Source organism: Quercus suber, unplaced genomic scaffold (assembly GCF_002906115.3).
Source record: "Quercus suber isolate HL8 unplaced genomic scaffold, Cork oak 2.0 scaffold_51, whole genome shotgun sequence".
NCBI lineage: Eukaryota > Viridiplantae > Streptophyta > Magnoliopsida > Fagales > Fagaceae > Quercus > Quercus suber.
The window spans coordinates 1,496,124-1,517,780 of NW_027069516.1; the positions used below are offsets into that span (position 1 = coordinate 1,496,124).

At 35.5% G+C, this 21,657-nt stretch overlaps 2 protein-coding genes across 2 annotated transcripts; both read right to left on the reverse strand.

The window, feature by feature from the left end:
• Positions 1 to 1,755: 1,755 nt before the first annotated feature.
• On the reverse strand, positions 1,756 to 13,009 carry LOC112020206 (pectin acetylesterase 10). Its single transcript, XM_024052770.2, has 12 exons — positions 12,642 to 13,009; positions 10,538 to 10,620; positions 8,555 to 8,684; positions 8,360 to 8,433; positions 7,079 to 7,165; positions 6,869 to 6,993; positions 6,725 to 6,785; positions 3,993 to 4,046; positions 3,799 to 3,876; positions 3,163 to 3,268; positions 2,862 to 3,007; positions 1,756 to 2,013 (listed from the first exon to the last, which is right to left on the reverse strand). Exons 1-12 carry the CDS (start codon positions 12,886 to 12,888, stop codon positions 1,906 to 1,908), a joined length of 1,299 nt encoding a protein of 432 aa, XP_023908538.1. The 5' UTR covers positions 12,889 to 13,009; the 3' UTR covers positions 1,756 to 1,905.
• Positions 13,010 to 18,334: 5,325 nt separating this feature from the next.
• Positions 18,335 to 21,442, reverse strand: LOC111992106 (thioredoxin-like 3-2, chloroplastic). The gene is made up of 5 exons (XM_024023916.2): positions 20,902 to 21,442; positions 20,269 to 20,343; positions 19,199 to 19,265; positions 18,529 to 18,546; positions 18,335 to 18,445 (listed from the first exon to the last, which is right to left on the reverse strand). Exons 1-5 carry the CDS (start codon positions 21,252 to 21,254, stop codon positions 18,341 to 18,343), a joined length of 618 nt encoding a protein of 205 aa, XP_023879684.1. The 5' UTR covers positions 21,255 to 21,442; the 3' UTR covers positions 18,335 to 18,340.
• Between the last annotated feature and the right edge of the window lie 215 nt (positions 21,443 to 21,657).

Sequence of the window (21,657 nt, forward strand, 5' to 3'; positions counted from 1 at the left end):
CTGCATTGAATGCGCTCACCTAATCCCCCTGGCCGCATTAATGGGGATGTAACCCCTTGACAGGGCAACATTGATCATGGTGAGCCACTTGAGTACGGACAAGACCTATGATGGGACGGACGGTCAGAAAAAGGCCAATGGATGATCAATAGAAGGAAGAAGGGGATAGGAAAAAGAGAACTATATAAGAAAGAGGAGCAAAACAATTAAAGGGAGGATGGAAGAGAATGACAGAGAAGGACTTAGAGGTCATGTTAGTTTCAGGGAGAGGGACCTCTTCGGACGAGTGCCGAGGAGCTACCCTTAGTTGTAAACTGGGCTCACTCCCCTTCAATGGAGGAAGGCGGGCTTGTATTCCGTTGCTAGTCTGTTAGGGCCTAAACTTTCGATCCACTCTCTAAAAATGTATTGTTGGGGAACCCTTCTAAACTGAGTCCCTACAGTTTATATAAGTGTTACCTACACAGTACGTGTGACGAGGTAGTCCCCTTCATGTTGGTCGAATAAACTCCTTGTAATTATTTAGCAGAATCATAAATAACAGGGAGCATTAAATGTTAAATTAAGACAAAACTAATGAGAATCAGTTTTGAACATGATGTTAGGCTGTTAGTGGCCCATGACAGTTGAAACCCATCACTGACTGCAGTTCAGCTTGAACATTCGTTGTGACACCAAGGTTTAAGCTTTTTGGCATCTGAAATTTACATCTTGACCCTTATTATTGGAAAAAAAAAAAAAGTATAGTGAGGTCACATCTTCTTTTACAATACAAATTAATCTCATACATCAAGAATTTTAAATTTCAAAAGCAATTATACAAAGAGTGATTCTTGGAGAATGGAATGTGATTGCTTCCTTAGAGGGACTCCAATAGTAATGGCGGTTGACTAGTACCAGATTTGATTACATTGTAGTCATGAACTCTCTACTCCTAGCATTTCCCTATTCTGAGTGTTTGTGACATTGTGTCCCTGAAAGAAAGAAGAAGGTTAAAAATGTTAGTAGCAACAAAAGCAGCAGGTGCAAACCTTAAATTGGGCTTGGCAGTACCACTCTTGGATCAAGTAATCATGGGATGGTAGGATATAGTCAAGGAGGGTCAGGGTCAATTAGAATGGGGTTTGTTCAAGCGGGTATTAAGCAAGGCACAAGCGAGTTTGCTTTGTGAATATTGTGCAATGATTGCACAAACTTTCAAAGTGGGGGTGCGGTGTGTGTGTGTCGCCAGGGACGTAGTGTTTTTCAAGAGAAACCCACACATCGCAAGATGATCAGTCAGGCAACTGTATAAAGAACACCCAATGTGCAAGTTGAATTGATCTAGCTTAGCAAAGTTCGATCTTATTGTTCCCACTCTAAGAATTCAGGACCGATGTCAGTTGTGGGTTTATCCTCTGCATCAACAAGGAATTTGGTTGACCAAATTGTTACTTTATAGAAATAGAAGAAATTGTGCAAGACATAGGACGTAGTTTTCAATGAGGTTAGATCAATGCCATTCATATTTTTTTCCCTTGTCAATTTTGCCTTTTAGAGATATATTAGCCCAATGTAAGGGCTCAAGCCCAATCCTTTTAGTCTAGAATTTAGACTTATATATATATATATGTTATTTATACATTGCCTCTTGGTTTTACTTCTTTTTTGTTAGTTTTGGGCCTTTTGGCAATCCGGTGCGCTGTGCTCACTATAACAGTTTTCTGAGAAAAGGTAGAAAGAACTATATAGATGTTTATATGAATAAATTGAATATAAGAGAAACATGAAAACATGAATTAAGCTTGCCGATCAGCCTTGATACTTCTCAGCAGGTCTTATTATCGTTACAATTGAATTATGCATTTCATTGCAATATAATTTATGAGAAGAGTAACAATAGATAATGATATTCTAGCTATTCTCTCACTTAAACACTAGATTATGGCAGGTTTTGTCACAAGGGAAAGGGCAATCAACAGCCTTAATGTCAGCTCGGTCAAAATACCAATTTCCAACAGATTCTGCAACCCCCTGCAAGTTAATCACCAACAGTGAGTGAAAATAGGCTTGTGACAAAATACTGGAAATATATTTAACATTTGGTTAGAGTGGATTTGTGACCTCAGTGGTAGCTATTAAGACAAAAGGATGGCACCTAAATCCTTCATTTCTTTTATTAGAGAAACTTAAAAGAGTACAATGCACTAGATTTCGGTTCATAGTTTCTTTTTAAAGGTAACGTTTTGCTATGCCAGCCATACGGACTATAAATTGTATTCCCTCTTGTGGTTAAGAAGAGCAATGGCCAAAAGAAATCCTTTTACTAGGTCTTACTTGATTGCACTAAAAGGAGACTGCAGCCAAATACATGATTGATTAGGAACAAAATATCATATGCTCAAGGTAATTTCTGGGTAATAATCCTGAGTTAGGTTATTTGCAAACATAAGACACTCAATATCTGCAACTCAGAGAGCCTCAGATTAAATCACCTATCAGAAAGAGGAAAGTCTAGAACGGGATATTTTCACTCTAAGACTAGAATTTAAACCTATTACTAGGTAAAAATAGACCACAGAATCACTAATAGAATAATGTAAAAGCACATTGAATACAAGAGTAAGTTACTTTGCTACAAAGATTTTTCCCAAGCAAATGTCAGCTAGTAGAATCAAAATCATCTTCTACCTAGGATTTGCACCCAGCGATGGTTCAAATTTTCCAAGACATTGCTGGGCTCCTCCACAAAATTGGTTGAAAGCCAATAAAGACGAGGCTTTTGACAAGGGCAAGAGTTTTTTTTTTTTTTCATTGTTTAGATATTTTCTGTACAAAAATTATAAGAAAAAGGAAGTAGTAGTAATTGAGATTAGACATGCCTTGTTTCCTATATGGGGAGACTTCTGAGCAAACCATGTATCCTGTCTCTCAGTCTGGCAATGGGCAAAACATGAATTTATGAATAACCCATTTTTATTGGAGCTTGAGAAGCCTTTTACGGCATTCAGCATTTGATTTCGGAAACCTATTTTATTCAAGACAGGCAACACAGATAAATGTTAATATTGCAGTTGAAGGTAATATAGAAGCAAAAAAATATAGAGTAATGAATTGGTTAACACTGACATTTGAAACTAAAAGCATAAAGAGGCTAAAAGAAAAAGAATCTAATGAAATCACCCTGGAAAAATTGAATCTGCGATAGAGTGCAATGTGCATAATTTTTTCTGCATGCATGCCAATGGCCATGAGGATCAGCTGATGGTGGAACTAAACTGGCCTGGATCTGATTAAGGGGACAAAATACTCAAGTAAGTAATATATATATATATACATATATATATATATATCAATAATTTCAAGTTTTCAACAATGGGGGAGGCAGGATTCAACCCTGATTCTCCTTATAAAGTAGAGGAGGCAATGCTATTGAGATACAAGGCTCCTGGCAATAGATCATTTTTAAATAAGACAAGTGGACGCCATGCAGCATGCAAATAGAGGCTTCAAACTTATGCAAAATCTGTGTACCACAGAAAAGACAAGGGACTGGCTACAACAATTTCTTTGCCAACATGCAAATTTTTTATAAGTGATATGAAGAGTCCAATATGATGATTCTAAAAATGTGAAGGACATATTCTTTCCCAATTTTGGACAATTACGCTACATCATGAAACCTAAGGATATATGTAAACAAGATCCACTTGACATATTCATCTGCAATTTTTATAATACTGTTGGAATAGTAGAAATTCTGAATCTTGACTAATTACTTCCTATATGGTTGAAGGATAAATTAAATGTAGGACATACCTGCCACATATCATAAGCCGCATTGACAAGAAAAAGTGGGGTTTTAATATCGGCAATTAAGTGCTGAGGGAAGAAACACTGAAAATTGAAGAAGAAAATAAAAGATAATTATTAAGATTACCAGACATAAGGGCAACTTAAATTTCCTGTGGTTCTACTAATCTAATGATTGGATTTAAATAAGAACGAATTACCAAGGTTGGATTGAGGTGGTTGGCACAACTCCATGGAAGACTTTTCTTCACTCCCTGCAAGTTATACATTTTTGAAAACTCAATGTCATGGCCATCATTAAATTAGTTGGTCATTAACACTGAACTTATGTTGTCTAAGATAGCCTAAAATAATAAAATATAGAAGATGGTAAGTCCAGCCCATGATGGGACAAATTTAAAGAATTCTTTATCAGTATTGGGATCTCACATCGGCTAGAATAATGATTTGGAGGTGCACTAATCTATTAAAGATAGTAGTCCCAATTGAAAATAAAATAAGTAGGGATGCATTTTAGTCCCTATAAATAGAGTGGTGGTATAGCTTTGTTGCGTATGTGTGAGAGTAAGAAACAAAGTTTTGTCTAGTGAGAAAGTTAAAAAGTAAGTTTTGTCTAGCGTGTTAATGTGAGGGCACATTTGGATGTGTTGGGTTTTTTGGTTAGTTTATATTTGAGAGTTTTTATGAGAACTTATGTGATTGTAATTCCAATTTTATCTCAGATGAGAAACATAAACATCATACAACAAGATTTTCATCATAGTAGAGATTTTATGAACTCTGATTTAGTTACTTAGTAATTGAGTTTTTTTTTTCCATGTTTGAGAAGCATGAGTCTTCTGATTTCTTTTATTATTTTCTGTTTGTATGAATTGTAGGGAGATTGATGGGAATTGTAGGGAAATTGACTTAATTCGAGATAGTCACCCTTTATAGAGAAATAGAGAGATTAAGAGAGAGAGAGAGAGAGAGAGAAATGCACTAATGCACTAATGCACTAAGAAATTGGTTTATTCTTCCATTTATCTCTAATTTTGAATTACAATCATGTATTTATAAGAGACTAGCTTTAATGTCATTGGCCCACATGGCTCAAGATAATTGGCTAGTTAATTCAACATGTACTCTATGAATTAAGCCATGTGTTAAATGAGTTACATGTGCTCAAATCCTAACTAACTCATAATAATCTCAACCAACTACCTAACTACCTAACTAAAGGGATTACAACAATTATTTCATATTCCTAACATTTCCCTCCCCTTGAAAACACCTTACCTACAAGGTGTTGTTGTGAAATGATACCTTCTTTAAAGGAGATCTTCCAATGGACCAATACCTTAGTGACATTTTGATCACCATATTCATGCATTTCTCTTTGACAAGTGGTCCTGTGCACATGAACGTTTCTTCTTTGTAGATCTTCAAACTATGCTTGAGTTCTTGAGCCATCAATGGTTCTTCAATCTTCAAGGTCTCATTGGTTCTTTGAACCTTAGAATGTTCTTATATACTCAAGACCTCATTTGATTCTAGAACCATTAAAATTGTTAGCGCTTGCATCACCGACTCTTGGATTACCAACTCTTGGATTGCCAATTCTTGAATCATAGACTCTTGAATGCAAGCCTCCATTGGTACATCAAGAATTGGTTCTTGGAAGATCATTATCACCTTCTTTGTTGGTTCTTTGGACTGAACTTCAAGAGCAGTGTGTACATGGATATCACCATCTACTTTAACACAAAAATCAACGTCTCCACTTGCAACTACAGCAGTAGATTCTTGGAATTTAATTTGTTCTTTGATTCCATTGAATCAAGAGATTATAACTCCTTTTCCATCATATTCTCAAGATCCTTTTACAATCTTGAGAGCTCTTCTTTCATGGCCATTTTAGATTCAATCAAGGCCTTGACTTTCTCTGAAACATCCTCGACATCCTCTTAAACTTTGTTCACCATTTGCCGTATTTCTTTCCGAAGTTCTCTTCGGTCACATTCGCTTGTCTCAAGATCGACGGTTCTGATACCAAATGTTAGGAACCTAGAGGTTTTTAGTGGGGATGGGTATGAATTGTAGGGGAATTGATGGAATTGTAGGGAAATTGACTTAATTCGAGGGAGTCACCTTCCATAGAGAAATAGAGATTAAGAGAAAGAGAGAGAGAGATGTACTAATGCACTAAGAAATTGGTTTATTCTTCCATTCATATCTAATGTTGAATTACAATCATGTATTTATAGGAGACTAGTTCTAATGACATTGACCCACATGGCTTAAGATAATTGGCTAGTTAATTCAACATGTACTCTATGAATTAAGCCATGTGTTACATGAGCTACATGTGCTCAAATCCTAACTAACTCATTATAATTTTAACCAACTACCTAACTACCTAATTAAAGGGATTACGACAATTATTTCATATTCCTAACAATTGCACCCTCAGAAGTATAATCAGTCAACAGCTCACTACTTTGGAAGCTGATTATTACTACCATCATCAAAATTCATATCTGTATACTTGGTACATTTTCAAAGACAACAAGGTGATTACCATCAACTGCATTTTGGTGTATGGGGGGATGTAGGAAAATATATGTTCAGATTTCCTAATTACATTGTCAGCAAAACAACAACAATAACAACCAAGAATTAGTCCTAAAACTTTGGTGCAAGCTATGGATCCTCAACAGACTAATGAACATGTTTCTTAACATCCTAATATTCTCATTTCAGCTATAATCATTTTATGAACATGTTTCTTAACAAGCCAACCATATTGTCAAGAAAGTTTGCCTTTATTTGCTTTTTTCTTTTTCTTTTTCTGATAATAGTGCATTGCATCATAGCTTCCTAGGACAAAACTCAAACCAACATCAAGAAGCATTTGCCCCCACCCCACAAAAAAAATAGAAGAAAAAAATACCTGTAACCAAACCACACCTCTGAACATACTTCTCAAAGTGCGCCTACCAGATACATCAATTCTGCAACTCCAGGCAAGACCATTATGATATGAGCAAAATAAAAGAATAGTAAGTCAAATGATGCCATGTTACAAGGTATATACGTATCAAGGAATAATCCACCATCACTCAGGCACTTGACTTTAGTGGTCCAAGGAAATAGTCCCCGAAATTCATCACAGTGTAGTATAGATGCCAAACCACCAGCAGAGCATCCAGATAGAAGAGCCTAAACAACAAATATAAAATGTATAAAGTAACATACAAATCTGAAAATGAAACTAAATCTGTTTTAAAATTGATAGAACACAAACCTGAGAAGCATGGCGCATTCCCTTTGACATCAAATCTTCCATAGCAGCCAACCATATTCGTTGTCCTCGAAAATGCAATTGTCCTACCTGGGAAACAAAAATGAAGTCAATATTCATTCAACCACAAGCATGGCATCTTGTTGATCCAACCAACCTAATAATTGTTCATTTAAGAGGAAATCTTCTTTAGTAGCTTATGATTTGCAAAAATGCATGTCTTTTGCTGAGACAGGGGATTCATTGTCCCCTTACTTATTTGTAATCACCATGGAAGTTCTTTCAAGATTGTTGCATTGAGCAATCAAGAAGATAAGACTTTCAGATTTCATCCAAAATGCTCAAACCTCCCCTAAAAAATTTGTGCTTGGCATATGATTTGTTCGTATTCTTGACTGATGATAACAAGTCTGTAATATTAGTGAGGTGCTTTAGGAATTCAAGAGTATTGTTGGATTGGCAGCAAATTATCTGCAAAGTGCAGTGTTTTGTGCTGGACATTCTCAAGCTTAGAAGAAACAAAGTCTCAGCATTCATGGCTTTGAGGAGGGGCAGCTACCTGTCAGATATTTGGGTGCACCATTGGCACCTGAAAAACTAAGTGTGCTTGATTATAAACCCCTGGTAGACAGAATCATTTCAAAGATTGATTCATGGCTATCAAACAAATTTTCATTTGCTGGTATGGTCCCCCTTATTTCATCTGTCTTGTTTAGCATCCATTCCTATTGGGCGAGTCTTTTATTCTTCCTAAACTGTAAAAGCCATTGAGATGAAGTTCAATAGAAAAATCTGCCTTTGCAGCCAAAATAGATTGCGAGCTTGTATGTGTTCCGGAAGTGAAAGGGGGTTTGTCTTGAAAGGGATTGAGGATTGGAACAAAGCATCTATAATGAAGAACATTTGGAATCTATTCTGACAAACTAGTTTAATATGGATTGTTTGGGTAATAGAAAACCTATTGAAAGGAAAGTGTTTTATGATACTGCAGATTCCTCAAGAATGTATTTGAGGATGGAGGAAATTCCTGAAACTCAGAAGTATCGCAAGACCTTTAATAGGACTAATGATATAACAACCACAAAAAGAAAGAAAGCTACATTAGGATTAATAATTGCATTCATAACAAAATCTTTTGATTTTTATACACACTTTTTTTTATTAAATGCTTTATTTTATTTCTGCAAATTAAAAATAATAAGAATGATTTTTCATATACTTAAAGACTTCTTGGCCCCAAAAAATTTCATCATTGCCATTCTTCTTCAATCTATTTCCACTGACCTTATATTGACTGTCCCCACTAAAAGATGCACCATCACAATAACGAAGTTTGACTCTGTTCCAATTGAAAAAATCTGGGAGTATTCCAGTTGCATTCAGAAGATAAGATAATTTTAATGGCTAATTGAAGAAAAAACATGCAAGACAGCTAATTATTTAGATTTAGCTCTGCAATAATGTTGATAGAAATGTAACCTGGGTTTTCTTCTGCTTTGTTGCTTAATATCCCAGAAAATTGTATCTGCCTTTCCATATATGTTGAGGAACCATGACGAGTATTTTTACGATAAACACAACTTCTAATTGAATCACACCACCCTCCTCCCTGTAAGAAAATGACAATCTCTTAGTCTTCTTTCAAGGAGATCACAGAAATCAATAGCAAAAGTCAAGAGAAAAAGTGAGAAGCTTGGAATTAGAAGCATGAAGTGGCAGCAGGAATCATAATCAAGAACATTGTATTTCATAGTAACAGCTTATAAAATGATTGATTAAGGTCTGGTTTTTGTTACCAAATTTACCAGAATGTGTTAAAGTAGGAAGCAGCTCCAAAAGCAGATACCAAAGCTACTTTTCACACTCAATAGCATCAACACAAAATCAGGATAATGGCACAAAGAATTCAAGAGAATATTCTACTCTTTGTTTCTGCCTATCCTAACTCAGTTTGGACCAATATCCAGAAAGGATGCAGAATTAAAACCAGCATTATTCCTTTGGGACAAGAACCGACTGGATCATTGCTAATACAAAACATATCTTGATGTCAAGATTGAAATTGTAAATAATAGTCTCTCCTCTTGTATAAGATCAGGAAATACGTAGCCAGATTCCTTTGTAAAGAATTTATACCCTTGTGAATGTAATACCCAGCAATTGCAAGCTGTGGCTAAGATTCTAAAAAGTTCATAACCCAGGAAAGGGCCTGGCTTAAATGACATGATGATGATGATGATGATGATCAAACTAGCAAGGATTGCATTTGGTCAGGGAATTGAATGAATTAAGGAGAAAATTTGCGAGAAATGGATCAGCATGGCTCCAGACATTGGACTACTTGAGAATTAGGGGAGGCTATACAGATGGTAGACATCTTCAAGTTCAAGAAGACAGGTTGCTTACGAGCCCCCAATTTCAACACATAAGACTTCTTCTTAGCACCCCCAGTTCCTGACAAATACTAGGGGTAGACAACCTGTGCTGCACCAATTCTCCAATTCTTGACATCTGTGCGGGGTTACTTTGTCCCAAAAGCTTTCACAATTTCTCAAAATTTTAAAATTTATCAAACTGGTGTTTCATATTCAATCAAATTAATAATATCTAATTCAAGAAGCCTCAGGTACTAGACACACATTATGTCAAATGTTCCAAACCCAATAATGAGTTGATAGAAGTACTTTACCTCACTAAAATATGTAGCCTCTTTCCTTGAAGGCAAAGCACTAATCCGTTTCATCCCCCATGATAAAAAAATACCGCCAATGGGGAAGGTTTAGGCAAATCGACTTTTGAGTGTTGAAGATGGTACATGGAAATATGGATGGCTGTGGAGGAATTGGGCTGGGTCCAATGCGCTGTACATAGTGTTGAAGGTAGTAAAATGGAGAGAGCCACATACAGCTTACGTAGTTTGTTCCATTTGAAATTGAAAGTCATCTGACAATCAGATTTATAAAGGAACTCCAAGCTAAAGTACTTATATTTATTTTAAGGATTGTGATTGCTAACTATCAGATTGTAAAGCAAATTTGTGCTGATGATGAGAAATTCAGCAAAATTCAGACTGGAGAGAAGATGGTCCAAAATTACATTTATTTATCTAATCAGCCTGTGGCACTTTATATTATAAAAATATGTAGTTTTTCAAGCAAACAGGGTTCTCATTTCATGCTACGTAATGCATAAAAGCGAAATCTTTAAACTGCAAAACCAATTTAATTTCAAAAGCATGCTTAAACAAAACATGAGAAGATAAGTGAAAGCAACTATAACTAATGATAATGGTTGCATATTTAGGTCATGCAACAAAAGTGCCCAATGGAACTAGACATGACGACTGTTGGTTATGGACAAGGAACTGATGATGAGGATGATGATGATGATGACAACAACAGGTGTCATATTGCCGTGTATTAAGTGTATGCTACATCAAAAAGATTTGGTGTGGCTACATACCTCCAACTGAATGAGCCAACTTTTTGCTCCTGATCCATATCCTCGGTGGAGATGGTAGCCTGGTAATGTTCCATCCAGGCAGACTGCACATACAGGAGAGAAAGAGTCATGAAATTGTAATGATTTTCCAGATTCTTGTATCACATATTACAATGGTTTGCAGCAGAGTAGACCTGTTTCACTATAACTGAGATACTATACAAGCCCTGCTAAGCAGTAAAAACAGCAAACCAGCAGATATACAGCAACTCAAAACAACTGAAAATGCCAGGCAAATCCAACTGACACTTAAGCTCCTAACAAACCAGTTATAAGATGAACCAAAAATAACAAGGTATTGAACTGAATATGCTGCAAATCCATGGACAGAAACGGAAACCAATCACTCTGCAAAAACAGAATAAGGGATTCCTCCAACAACAGATATTATACAAGCCTTCTCTTTTTTAAGAATAATAATTGAGAAACTCATAAAATTGTGCAAGAGTTGAATGTAGGTACATTATAAGAAATCAGATAATTAATAACACATGCAGAAACTAGGAAATTTCTTTTGAGATATTTTGCAATCAGATAATTAACCAACCTTACTGTTTAACTCAATCCCAAGTAAAAAAACTATTTACATCTACACTATGCCCTAAAGGACTATTCTAGTCATAGCGTGGCTCCTTGTAGTTCTTTGTATTAACGTTATAAATACAGTTTCAGAATCTGTTTCAATTTGTTCATTGGAACGAAATATTTCCGGTCAATTTCGATTTAGAATTACTACTAAAATATATATTTATATATTATTATTATTATTACTATTATATAAAATAATAAATTTAATAAAGTTTTCTACAAAAAAAAAAGTGGGATTATTATTTTAAAAAAACATTTATTTATGGTTTTTTTTTAAAAATAAAACTCACATTTTGGTAATTGTACACAAGTGAGAAGTTTCATATTGACTACTTTTTCAGTTTTTCCTTTTCCCAACCCACCCACGTGAGTAGTGACAACCTGCTCAAATGCTGCTTCTTTCATTATTGCTAGTTTTTCTTCATCATTTCACCTTCTGAGCTATTTTCTCATCTTCTTCTTCTTCTTCTTCTCCCTTTTTGTTTCACAAGTCACATCATTTTTGCTTCATCTTGCTATTCAATTTTATTTTTAACTTCAATATCACGGTTGAGAGGGTCAGATAGTGAGAGATGATAGAGAGACAAGGAGCTACAAATGAGATACTGATGAGAGAATGAGAAGGATTTTTGGCGATCTAGCGAAAAAGATGCCGATCAAGTTCAGAAAGGGAAAATAAGAAGCCAAAATTCATACCAGCCGGAAAATAAATTTCGGCCGAACTTGGCCGGAACGGGAAGGTGGAATGGAGGGTATTACCATTCCGTTTTACACACCGGTACGATATATTCCGGCCGGAACGGAACGGAACCCATAACAATGGTTTATAAAGCCCAGATCACCCCAATATATGCCCAATGTGGGACTCAGCACACCCAATCAATTTGGGACATCACACCCACAATCGAGGATCCTGCTGACATTACCCTCCCAAGATTTGTCGCTCCCATCGGATAAGACTTAAGAGCTCCTCCAATGCTCACTCATGATTTTCGTTCTTTATCACACTACATGAACCTCACACCTTCCGTGAGGCTACCTTTGGCCCCTTATGGCAGGCAGCAAGCTATCAATATCATTCAACTATTGTATTGTAACTGTATTTTTGTACTACTTGTCCTACTCTATATGCGTATATAAAAGCACCTCTGGGTACAGGTCTATACACATGCACAAACACAGAAACATAGTCTTTTCAGCATGAAACATGTCAAGCAAAGAGAGGAATATTAAAAAAACAAAAAAACAAAGATAGTCACTATGAGATGAGAGATTCAAAGACCCCTTAGGGAAAAAATGATTCTAAAATAAAATGAGACATGAGTCCAATGAACAGTGTTAGCAGTGTAACTAGAAACAATTACAGGCAAAATGGAGCATAAAAAGAGCAAGTTATATTTTCATCCTATCACTTGTCATAAAGATTCAATGGAGATAAAATAGTAATAAACAAATGAAAGCCAACAAGAAGGAATACCAGCGCCTTTGGCAGCAGCTCCATTGATGAGAGTAAGACCCACCAGCAATGGCTTACTAGCGTAGGAGACTCCATAACTCTGGTCATAATAATAATGCTGCTCTGTCACATTCAAATCATCAAAACCATCTATCCATTTGCTGGAAACTAACCCCAGCAACCACAAAGCCCACACTAATAACCTCATCTTCATTTTCAATGCTGCTGACCCCTCACTCCCATTTACTACTTCGGCCATTGCTCTCATTTCAGTTGTGGTCTAATGAGTGTGTGGTTTTGCACCATGTTTTTATAGTAGCAAACAGTATTACCAGCAGATCACTGTTAGTAATAAATAAGAATATTAATCAAGAGTTTAATATTTAAAAAATATAATCAAGGAAGGGTGTCAGGACTCGCGAGGTCAACATATATATAGGCCGGTTAATATGTATGTTATATATGAGTTCAGCTTGTACCCAGCAAAAATTTTTACCAAACACATTGAATTTTGGACACGTTGTGTTTAGTAAAAATTTTTACTGTATATGTTAACCATCTATTAAATATCAAAATTTTTTAAAATTTTATAAGAAATTTTATAAGAAAGTCCACTATATAATTATGGGAATGATCATTACACGCTTCGAGTTGCACACTCACTTGATATTGCCCTCTCACGTAGTGTGATGTAAACTAAAATGGATAAAGTTTTAGAAACACAATCTTAAAGTGAATAAATATTAAATACGCAATAATAAATATATAACAAGATTTTTCATATATCATATGTGGCTTATGTTAGCCTATTGTAATGGCACTTAGAAAAGTCATATAAAATGTGGTATATATTTGTGTATATTTTACAAAGCTCCCAAAGTCTAACCTCACATGATAAGAAAACAAAAAATCCCTACCGACATACCAACTTGGGAGTCGGGAAAGAGTGAGCTGCTAGCTAGCTGTATCACACTCATTCGTAAGTGACGGACAGGAAGATGACCCACCGCAAATTCTACAACCATTATTACATCATGACAACGTGATGACTATTTTGCAGTACTTGTGTACTTTTTCACGCTAACAAGAGCAGTACTTCTGTACTCTGTCCAGACCTCTAACCTCTCCATTTCAAGAAGGTAAATACTAAATACTATACATTCAATTCAGTGCCAAACTAATGAATACAAAGAAAAATATTTTCATGAATGCCAAACTCCCAAGTGATTAGAAAGATACGACTTCATGATTGTGGTACAAGTGGTGGAATTTTGGTGAGTGGTTGGATTTTTGTAGTGGGTTTGTGGGTGGTGAGTTTGTGGTGTTGGTTAGTAATGTTTGAGTTTGGTCATGGTGGCTATTAGTATTGTGTTGACTATTGGGTGCGATTGGGTTTTGGTATTGTGGTGGCCAGTAGTGCTGTAGTGCGTAGGATTATTGGGTTGAGAAAGAGAGAGAGACAGAGATAATAGAGGAAGAATAAAAAAATATTAAAAAAAGGAATAAAAAATAATATTTAAATGAAGTGATAAAAAAATTAAAGTTTTGATGTTAAGTGTATTGTAATGTGAAGTGTTAAATAATATAAAGTGGATTTTTGAATTGCTAAGTGCTAAAATTTTTAAAATCCTTGATGTGAATGCTCTTAATTTCCATTAATTACTACAACTTCAAATTTGCATGAGAAAGTACTTTATTAATTTATAAAGCATACACATTATCAAAACTAGTCGCAACCCCGCATGATGCGTGGAAATATTTAATTATTTTTTAATGAAATATAATATGAACACCCTTACTTAATATCATTAATATTACTACATATTTTGAAAATCTAACCTTTAGATTGCATGTTCTTTATGCACTTAATATACATGTAAAATTTTGTGTCAATAAGATATTATTTACTATATGATCTGTGGGGGTAAAAGCCTAGAATTATGTATTGGGCCTAGGGCCCTATTCAAAGACTAGGGCATATCCGAAGAGGAGAAAATGATTGAGAAGGAACTCAGGTGGGAAAAATATACCTGGAAATTATCGAAGAGTACAGTTCGAAGAGAGCGATAGTAGTCCAAAGAGTGTGATCTCCTTGGATATGGAGAGTCTCGATCAAGCAAGTACTTGGGAGGTTCAAGTGGCCTTCCTGACGGTTCCAATAATAAGGATAAACTTCAGACATGTATGGAGATGATAAGAACGGATAAATATCTAGAGGAAAAGCTGCTACTACCTCATTAAATGCACTGCAGCAACTTTTGTGGCCGCATTAATGTGGAGAAAACCCCTGAACAGTGCACTCTCAACCACCACCACTCATAGAGAACCAAAATAGAGGCCTGATGGGATATATACTCAAGTAAATGCTCAGATGACTAACAAGTATACGATCAAGATGATCCAAAAGACAGTATATAATGTAAAAGATCCCCCATAAGAAGGGGATCGAGAAAAAATAGAGAGAGGGGGAAGAAGACAAACTGTAGCATAAAAGATTGTTAGAGTTCAAAAACAAGATTCTAATTTATAAATTATCTCCTCAGATGTCTATTCAGTCAGACTTTACGAGTGTTTTTATGTTTATTTATTTTTGAATCCCATGCGAGCCGTTGTTTAATTCATATCCAACCCAGCTCTTTCACCCACTCTCTACAAATTCATTGTCTTGGGTTCATTGGGCTCATACTCCAGATCTTTTGGGCTTGGACCACAAATCTTGACCTTACATGATCTATAAGCTTATATTTCATGCATAATTTTAAATTATAAAAACTTGCAATTTAAATAATTTATTGATAATATAGCTATTAATCTTTAATTTTCTAAAAAATTTACAAAATAGAGAATAACAAAAAAAAAAAAAAATTTTGAGAAGGAAAAAAAAATAGTTAATTAAATGAATTAGTCAAATACTAAAATAATCATAAGCTATAGCTAATAAAACATTTATCCCACTTGTTTAAATCAATTAAGGGTCTGTTTGGATATCGCTTATTACTGAAAACTAAAAACAATGTAACAAAATAATTTTTACATGTGTAAATAGTGTTGTGGGATTCAAATTTATATTAAAATCTATGTTTGAATGACTTTTGTGGGTCCGTGAACAGTGCCGTAAGACTCACTTTTTCAGCAAAACGCACAAATACAAACATGTTCTCTATTTCAGAGCAATCCAAACACTCACTAAGTACATGTCTAACTAACTTATAATTCAATTATGCGCAACAACCTTGTCATTGCTTGCCATTCTTTCCATCAAGATTTCCTTCTTTTTCCAAAATCAACTTTGGGGTCACTTCGGCTTTTTGTTTGGGGCTTAAGACACTTTGATTATTTTGTTTCTCCATCTTGTGTCCACACCTTTCGATAGAAAATCCAAAAGAAGTCTCAACACTCCTTACTCAAGGAGGATACAAGTGTTGCACCATCTTGTTCAAGGCAACAACTTACCTTCTCAATTGCTCAATCTAATTTTCTTGAAGTCGAGGTTGATTAGTGTCTTTTAGTTCCATGTGAGGAGAAAATTTATACATCTTAGTTGGAATTGATAATCCACTCCAACAAGTTATGCTTCAAGTTCTTTGATAATCCACTCCAGAACACTCGGAATTAGATAGAGGATATAAGCGTAACAGTGTGGTCAACAAACAAACTGGAGTATAATTTGCCGACAAGTGCTTAATCCCACCTAAAAAAGAAAAAATGGTATGCTAATATTCAATGACAAGTTCAAGTGTTGACTTGGTGTTACATTTAGTTAGGATATTTGCCAGCACCATAAATGATTAGTTGATAGTCAACCAATAATCAGCTAACTGATGTGAGTTTTTAACTAGTCTGAGGGATGCTTTAGTTGCTTACTCAACAATTAAATCAATTAGCCTATGCAGAAATAACCTAAACATAATAAACAATGAATAGTCATTGAACTCTTCGCTTATTTCCTGATGTAATGGTTTTCCCAAATCATAAAATTTTGGCCATACAGAGTAGCCAGACAATTTGGTAGCATCAAGAGAGTTTTTTGCTTTTGTGCCTCGCATTCTCTGTTATTTCACTTCCACGCAATGCACACACACACACATTGAATGATGTGGCCCAGCAAAATGCATGGAAACTTTGTAGCTTCATATTGTTTTTCTCCCACTAGTCAGATAGTTTAATCCGGCAGTGGCATCAATGTGAAAGCAACGTGGCTAATACCACCACACCCTAAACTCCAATTCATTGGGGCCATGGTTTTATGTTAAAGACTCTTACAATATTGTCAACTGTGAAAAGGTGGAAGGACAAGGAATGAGCATCTTGGGGGTTCTGATATTGGGATAGATTCCTGCAACAAAAGCTTAGAAAGTGACAAAATCATCTGCCACTAACAGTTTAACGGATACCGATTACCAAGAGCCAGAGTCCCCCGAATAGGTTTATTCTTATTCTTTAGGATAAGAACCAGTTCACACACCCTGTTATACACAGTTACACACTTGAAAACTATAACTTCAAGTCATGATTTTTGTGTAGTTTGTGTGTGTGTGTGTGTGTGTGTACGGATACCGATTACCAAGAGCCAGAGTCCCCCGAATAGGTTTATTCTTATTCTTTAGGATAAGAACCAGTTCACACACCCTGTTATACACAGTTACACACTTGAAAACTATAACTTCAAGTCATGATTTTTGTGTAGTTTGAGTGTGTGTGTGTGTGTGTGTGTGTGTGTGATAAACACCACCCTATTCTTTAACCACCAAGACTCAAGCAAGGAAAGTGACAAATTCATCTGCCACTGATATTTGCATTTGGCTACTTGTTTTATAGGGTCAAGTTTGGGTCCAGTTCACCTGTTTGTTTTATAGAGCAAAGCTTGGATCTAGTGCTTCAGCACAAGTCCTGTTTTATATCACAACTATTTGTTTATTTCTCACATGAATGAACACACAAGTATGTGAATCCAAACGTTTAAGGAAATGCTGACAGCCTGAAACTCCATATATAAGTGCTCATTTATGATTAGAATCTAAGGCCTCAGCAGGTCAATGCAAAAGTTTATTATATTCGTGATACTGCCATTCACAGGGTTCTGCTTCTTGAAATGTTTGATGTCCATTAAAACTTTCATCACAGTAGAGAGAATAAAGTGACAATTGGCTTTCAACTTTGAAGTATAGGAATCAATCAACAAATAAATAAATTGCATCTTTTTCTCTCCATTTTTTTTTCTTTGATAGTTGGTTTTTAGGGCAGCGTTCCTTCGCAACTATCGTGCTCGCATTCGGCAAACTAGCCCTGGATAGCAACATACATACATAAAACAAGCTTTTCTTTTTCATAAGTAACATACACACAACAAGCTTTGGTGTCCTTATTCAGGGAAAGGAATGATAGAATAAACCACAATCATGGTCTAAACCTATTTAGGTAGGAAATCAAAGGAAATCTCCATACCATATATGATATACATCCAAAACACCTCCTGTTGAATGCACTTTACATAGAGCAAGTAGCAGCAAACACCAAGTCAATTTCCTTTATTTTTTTACTGAAAAAATTATAACAGAACAAAATTTATGAGGGCAAAAAAAGGATTACAAATTTGACTTTTTGTTTTTTTGGTTTTGTTTTTTTATGTAAGTGGGTTACAAATTTTATTTTTTATCAACATGAAACTTTAAAATGAAGAGAGTGAGAGAGGGGTTGCCTACTTTACTACTTACTATGACTTATACAGCACCCTCATTTTCAATCATTTGGCGGACTTCACTGATGACTAAATACGCTTTGTGGCCACCAGTCACTTCAGCTTGAATCTTGCCATCCCTCCACAGCTGTGACATAATCATTGTTTATTACTAGGGAAGAAAGAACATACCAAGTTCCTCGGAGACATTCAATTGTAAGGGAAAATTACCTGTATGGTAGGCATCTTCTACATATATTTGGATCCCCAACGCACACATATGCATGAAAAAGATAAAATAATTAAGTCAACAGTCTGCACAAATGTATGACAGACCCAACACAGAACAACGGTATTGATAAGATTGATGAGTGCTCCCATTTAGACAGACAAATACACCCAAAGGAAAGAAGAGAAAGGAGGAAGAGGCAAGCATATTCATATTTGATAGTTGCAATCAAGTCTTTCTAGTTGCCGTTTAGATAATACAAATTTTGGCATTTTTGCTTTGGCTGACAGAGTTCAGAGTTCAAAACCCTGACATATTTTTCAACCCCCCCCTCCCCCCCCCCCCCCCCCTCCCAAAAACAAAGGAGAGAAAGGAAGTCCAGCTTCTCTTTTCTCTCTCAGTGTGCTATAAACTCATCAAAACAAGTCAACACAGCAAACATATGAAGAATGTGGATCACTCAATTGACAAATGAACCAAGTATTGCTTGGGTAGATACTCCTTGTAAGGCAAACCTTTGAAGCCTACACAGTCAATTATTGCTAATATACATTCAGTTTCTGCAGATGGTGCAACAATCAAACACACTCAAGTCATTTCTCATTTTACTCTTAGTTTGCCTCTACACCTTTCTAAAACACCAAAATTATTGGAGCCTCATGAGAAACTTACAGTTACTCCAGCACGAGTGACAAGCTTGTGTGGAACAGTATTGACATCAACACAGTAGAACTTCAATCTACATCAAATCAGTTCTCAAAATTAATCTTAATTATGTAGTAACTATGCCAGCCTGTATGATACTATACACTTCAATTATAACACATAAAGGCACAAACACACTGAGGAAAATACACAACCAGTGCTTGACCGGTCTCACTTTACTGTCTTTACTCTAAATTTTTTTTCATAATTATTATTTTTATAATTACTATAATTTTCTAGTATACAGCTGCACATGTATTGTTAGATGTTTATTGCTTTGGTCTTCAGATTTTTCATATTATTTTGTGTGTAAGACATATATAGCATGCGGGGCAACAAATGATATTGGTGAAACAAAACGCATAATGAGAACAAGAAGCATGATTTGGAGAGGAAAGTGGGAAGCCTAGTCTTATTCATATATATATATATATATAAAGTAAAGTGGACAAGTATTCTAAATGAAAATAGTTTGCATATAATAAAGAAAAATGGAAAAAGATTCTGAATGAAAATAATATGCATAAATATCCAAACATTCAATATAAGCATTTTCCCCTTTTCAGTCCAGCTCTAGCTCATGCCTTATGTAGTGAAACGAAAATTTTGTTTTCCTACAAAAGGCTCTCTCAGGACTTGGGAGACCATTGAAAAGCATAATGTGTCCACACACACAAAAAAGACAAGGAATATGAATGAAAATAGGTCGGATCTAGATGATCAAAGTGCTTTCACTCTCAGCCTAGGCTCTAGCTGGAAAAGTAAATGAGGAAAATGGACAAGGAATATGTTATAATTGATGCGACCAAACTACCCAAATTGCAGTATCGTATTTGTTGGAACTTCAAGAAAACAAAGGAAAAGAAAAACTTAAGCAGCTGAAGGAACAAATCCATATATCCGAAAGACTACAGTCAGATATGAATTTTCAAAGTTTTTTATTTATTTTTTGGGTGGGGAGATTCTTCCAATGTGACATTATCAATTTGATCATGTTAGATAGTCATTAAAAAAAGAAAAAAAAAAGGGGGTCTAACCTTGGATAGTAATCTGCAGCCAGCTTTTCCAGTTTTGGTTTCAAATATATGCATTTTCTGCACCAGCTTGCCATCCTACAAGTTCATATATCTCACTTTAAAAACTCATTTAAATTAAATGTTTCATATGTAGAAAGGAAAGAAAATGCAGGATTTCCAATTGCATCTTTTCATATATGCACAAATCAAACTGTAACGCTCAAAATTTAACTATTTAACAAGGAAAGTAGAGACTCAATTTACAATATCAATTCTTTACAACAAAAACCGAGAATATGAAGCTCATGACCTTCACTCCACAATATTAATCCCATCACCTTAACCAAACCAATATTACATTAACCAATAAATCAAAACCTTTCCTAAAACAACCCACAAAGAGAAAGTATAAACCTTGATAAGCTTCAACAACATATAGACTTGTAAATTATAGACTCAAGTTTCAATCTTTTGCGTCCAGAAAATGAAAAAAACCAACCTAGCATTTTAGTAACCTAAACATTCCATTTTCTTTTCCCACACTTTAAACCGCAACTCAACCCAAAACCAGCAAATGGAACCAAAATCCTCATATAAATGGAACAATAAAAAATTAAAAAAAAAAAAAAAAAAAACCCAGATTCAGAAACGTACCAAACGATGATTAGGGAGTCCTCGAGCTGTTGAGCCTCGGCGAGGACCCGATCGAAGTGGGTATCGGTGGAAATGGTGTGGAGGTCAACGGACACGGGCGAGTCATGGAGGTCCTGCAATGAGGCCTCTTGGGTCCAAGCGCTTAGCTTTGAAGTTGAAGATGAAGACGAAGATGAAGATGAGGATGATTCACTTCTGATTACATGAATTTTCTCGGGAAAATGTTTTGTGGGCAGAGAATTAAGTACGAGGTTGGAAGTACGAGGTAGTAGCCGGAAGTCACGTGACGTGCCACGTGGGGTCCCAAGTCTCAGGGGTCTGGGAGTTGGTCGGAACCGTAGAACCTCTGACATGTCGAGAACACCGACAATGAGAGAGAGAGAGAGAGAGAGGTGTTTGGTTGATTGAGACGTGTGAGAAAATAAGAAACAGTGTTTTTAGTATGAGAAGAACAAGTTTCGAAACGTTGATGGAGGGCGTTGATTCTTGATTGTTGAAGTGGTGGTTCCCATATTAACAATGTTGAATATTTGCAGCCACCAGCGTTGATTTGAATGAATGAAATGCTATGAGAATTAGGGTCGTTCAATAGATGAGTTTAAACACATGTTTTTTAGTTTTTAAATAAAATTATATGTATTTTTATATATTTTTTACTTATATGTATTTTTTAAAAAAATTAAAAACTGTTGTTTAATTATATGTACCAAACAAACCCTTATAGACAAAAGTAACAATGAGTCAGTTTTGCTAGTT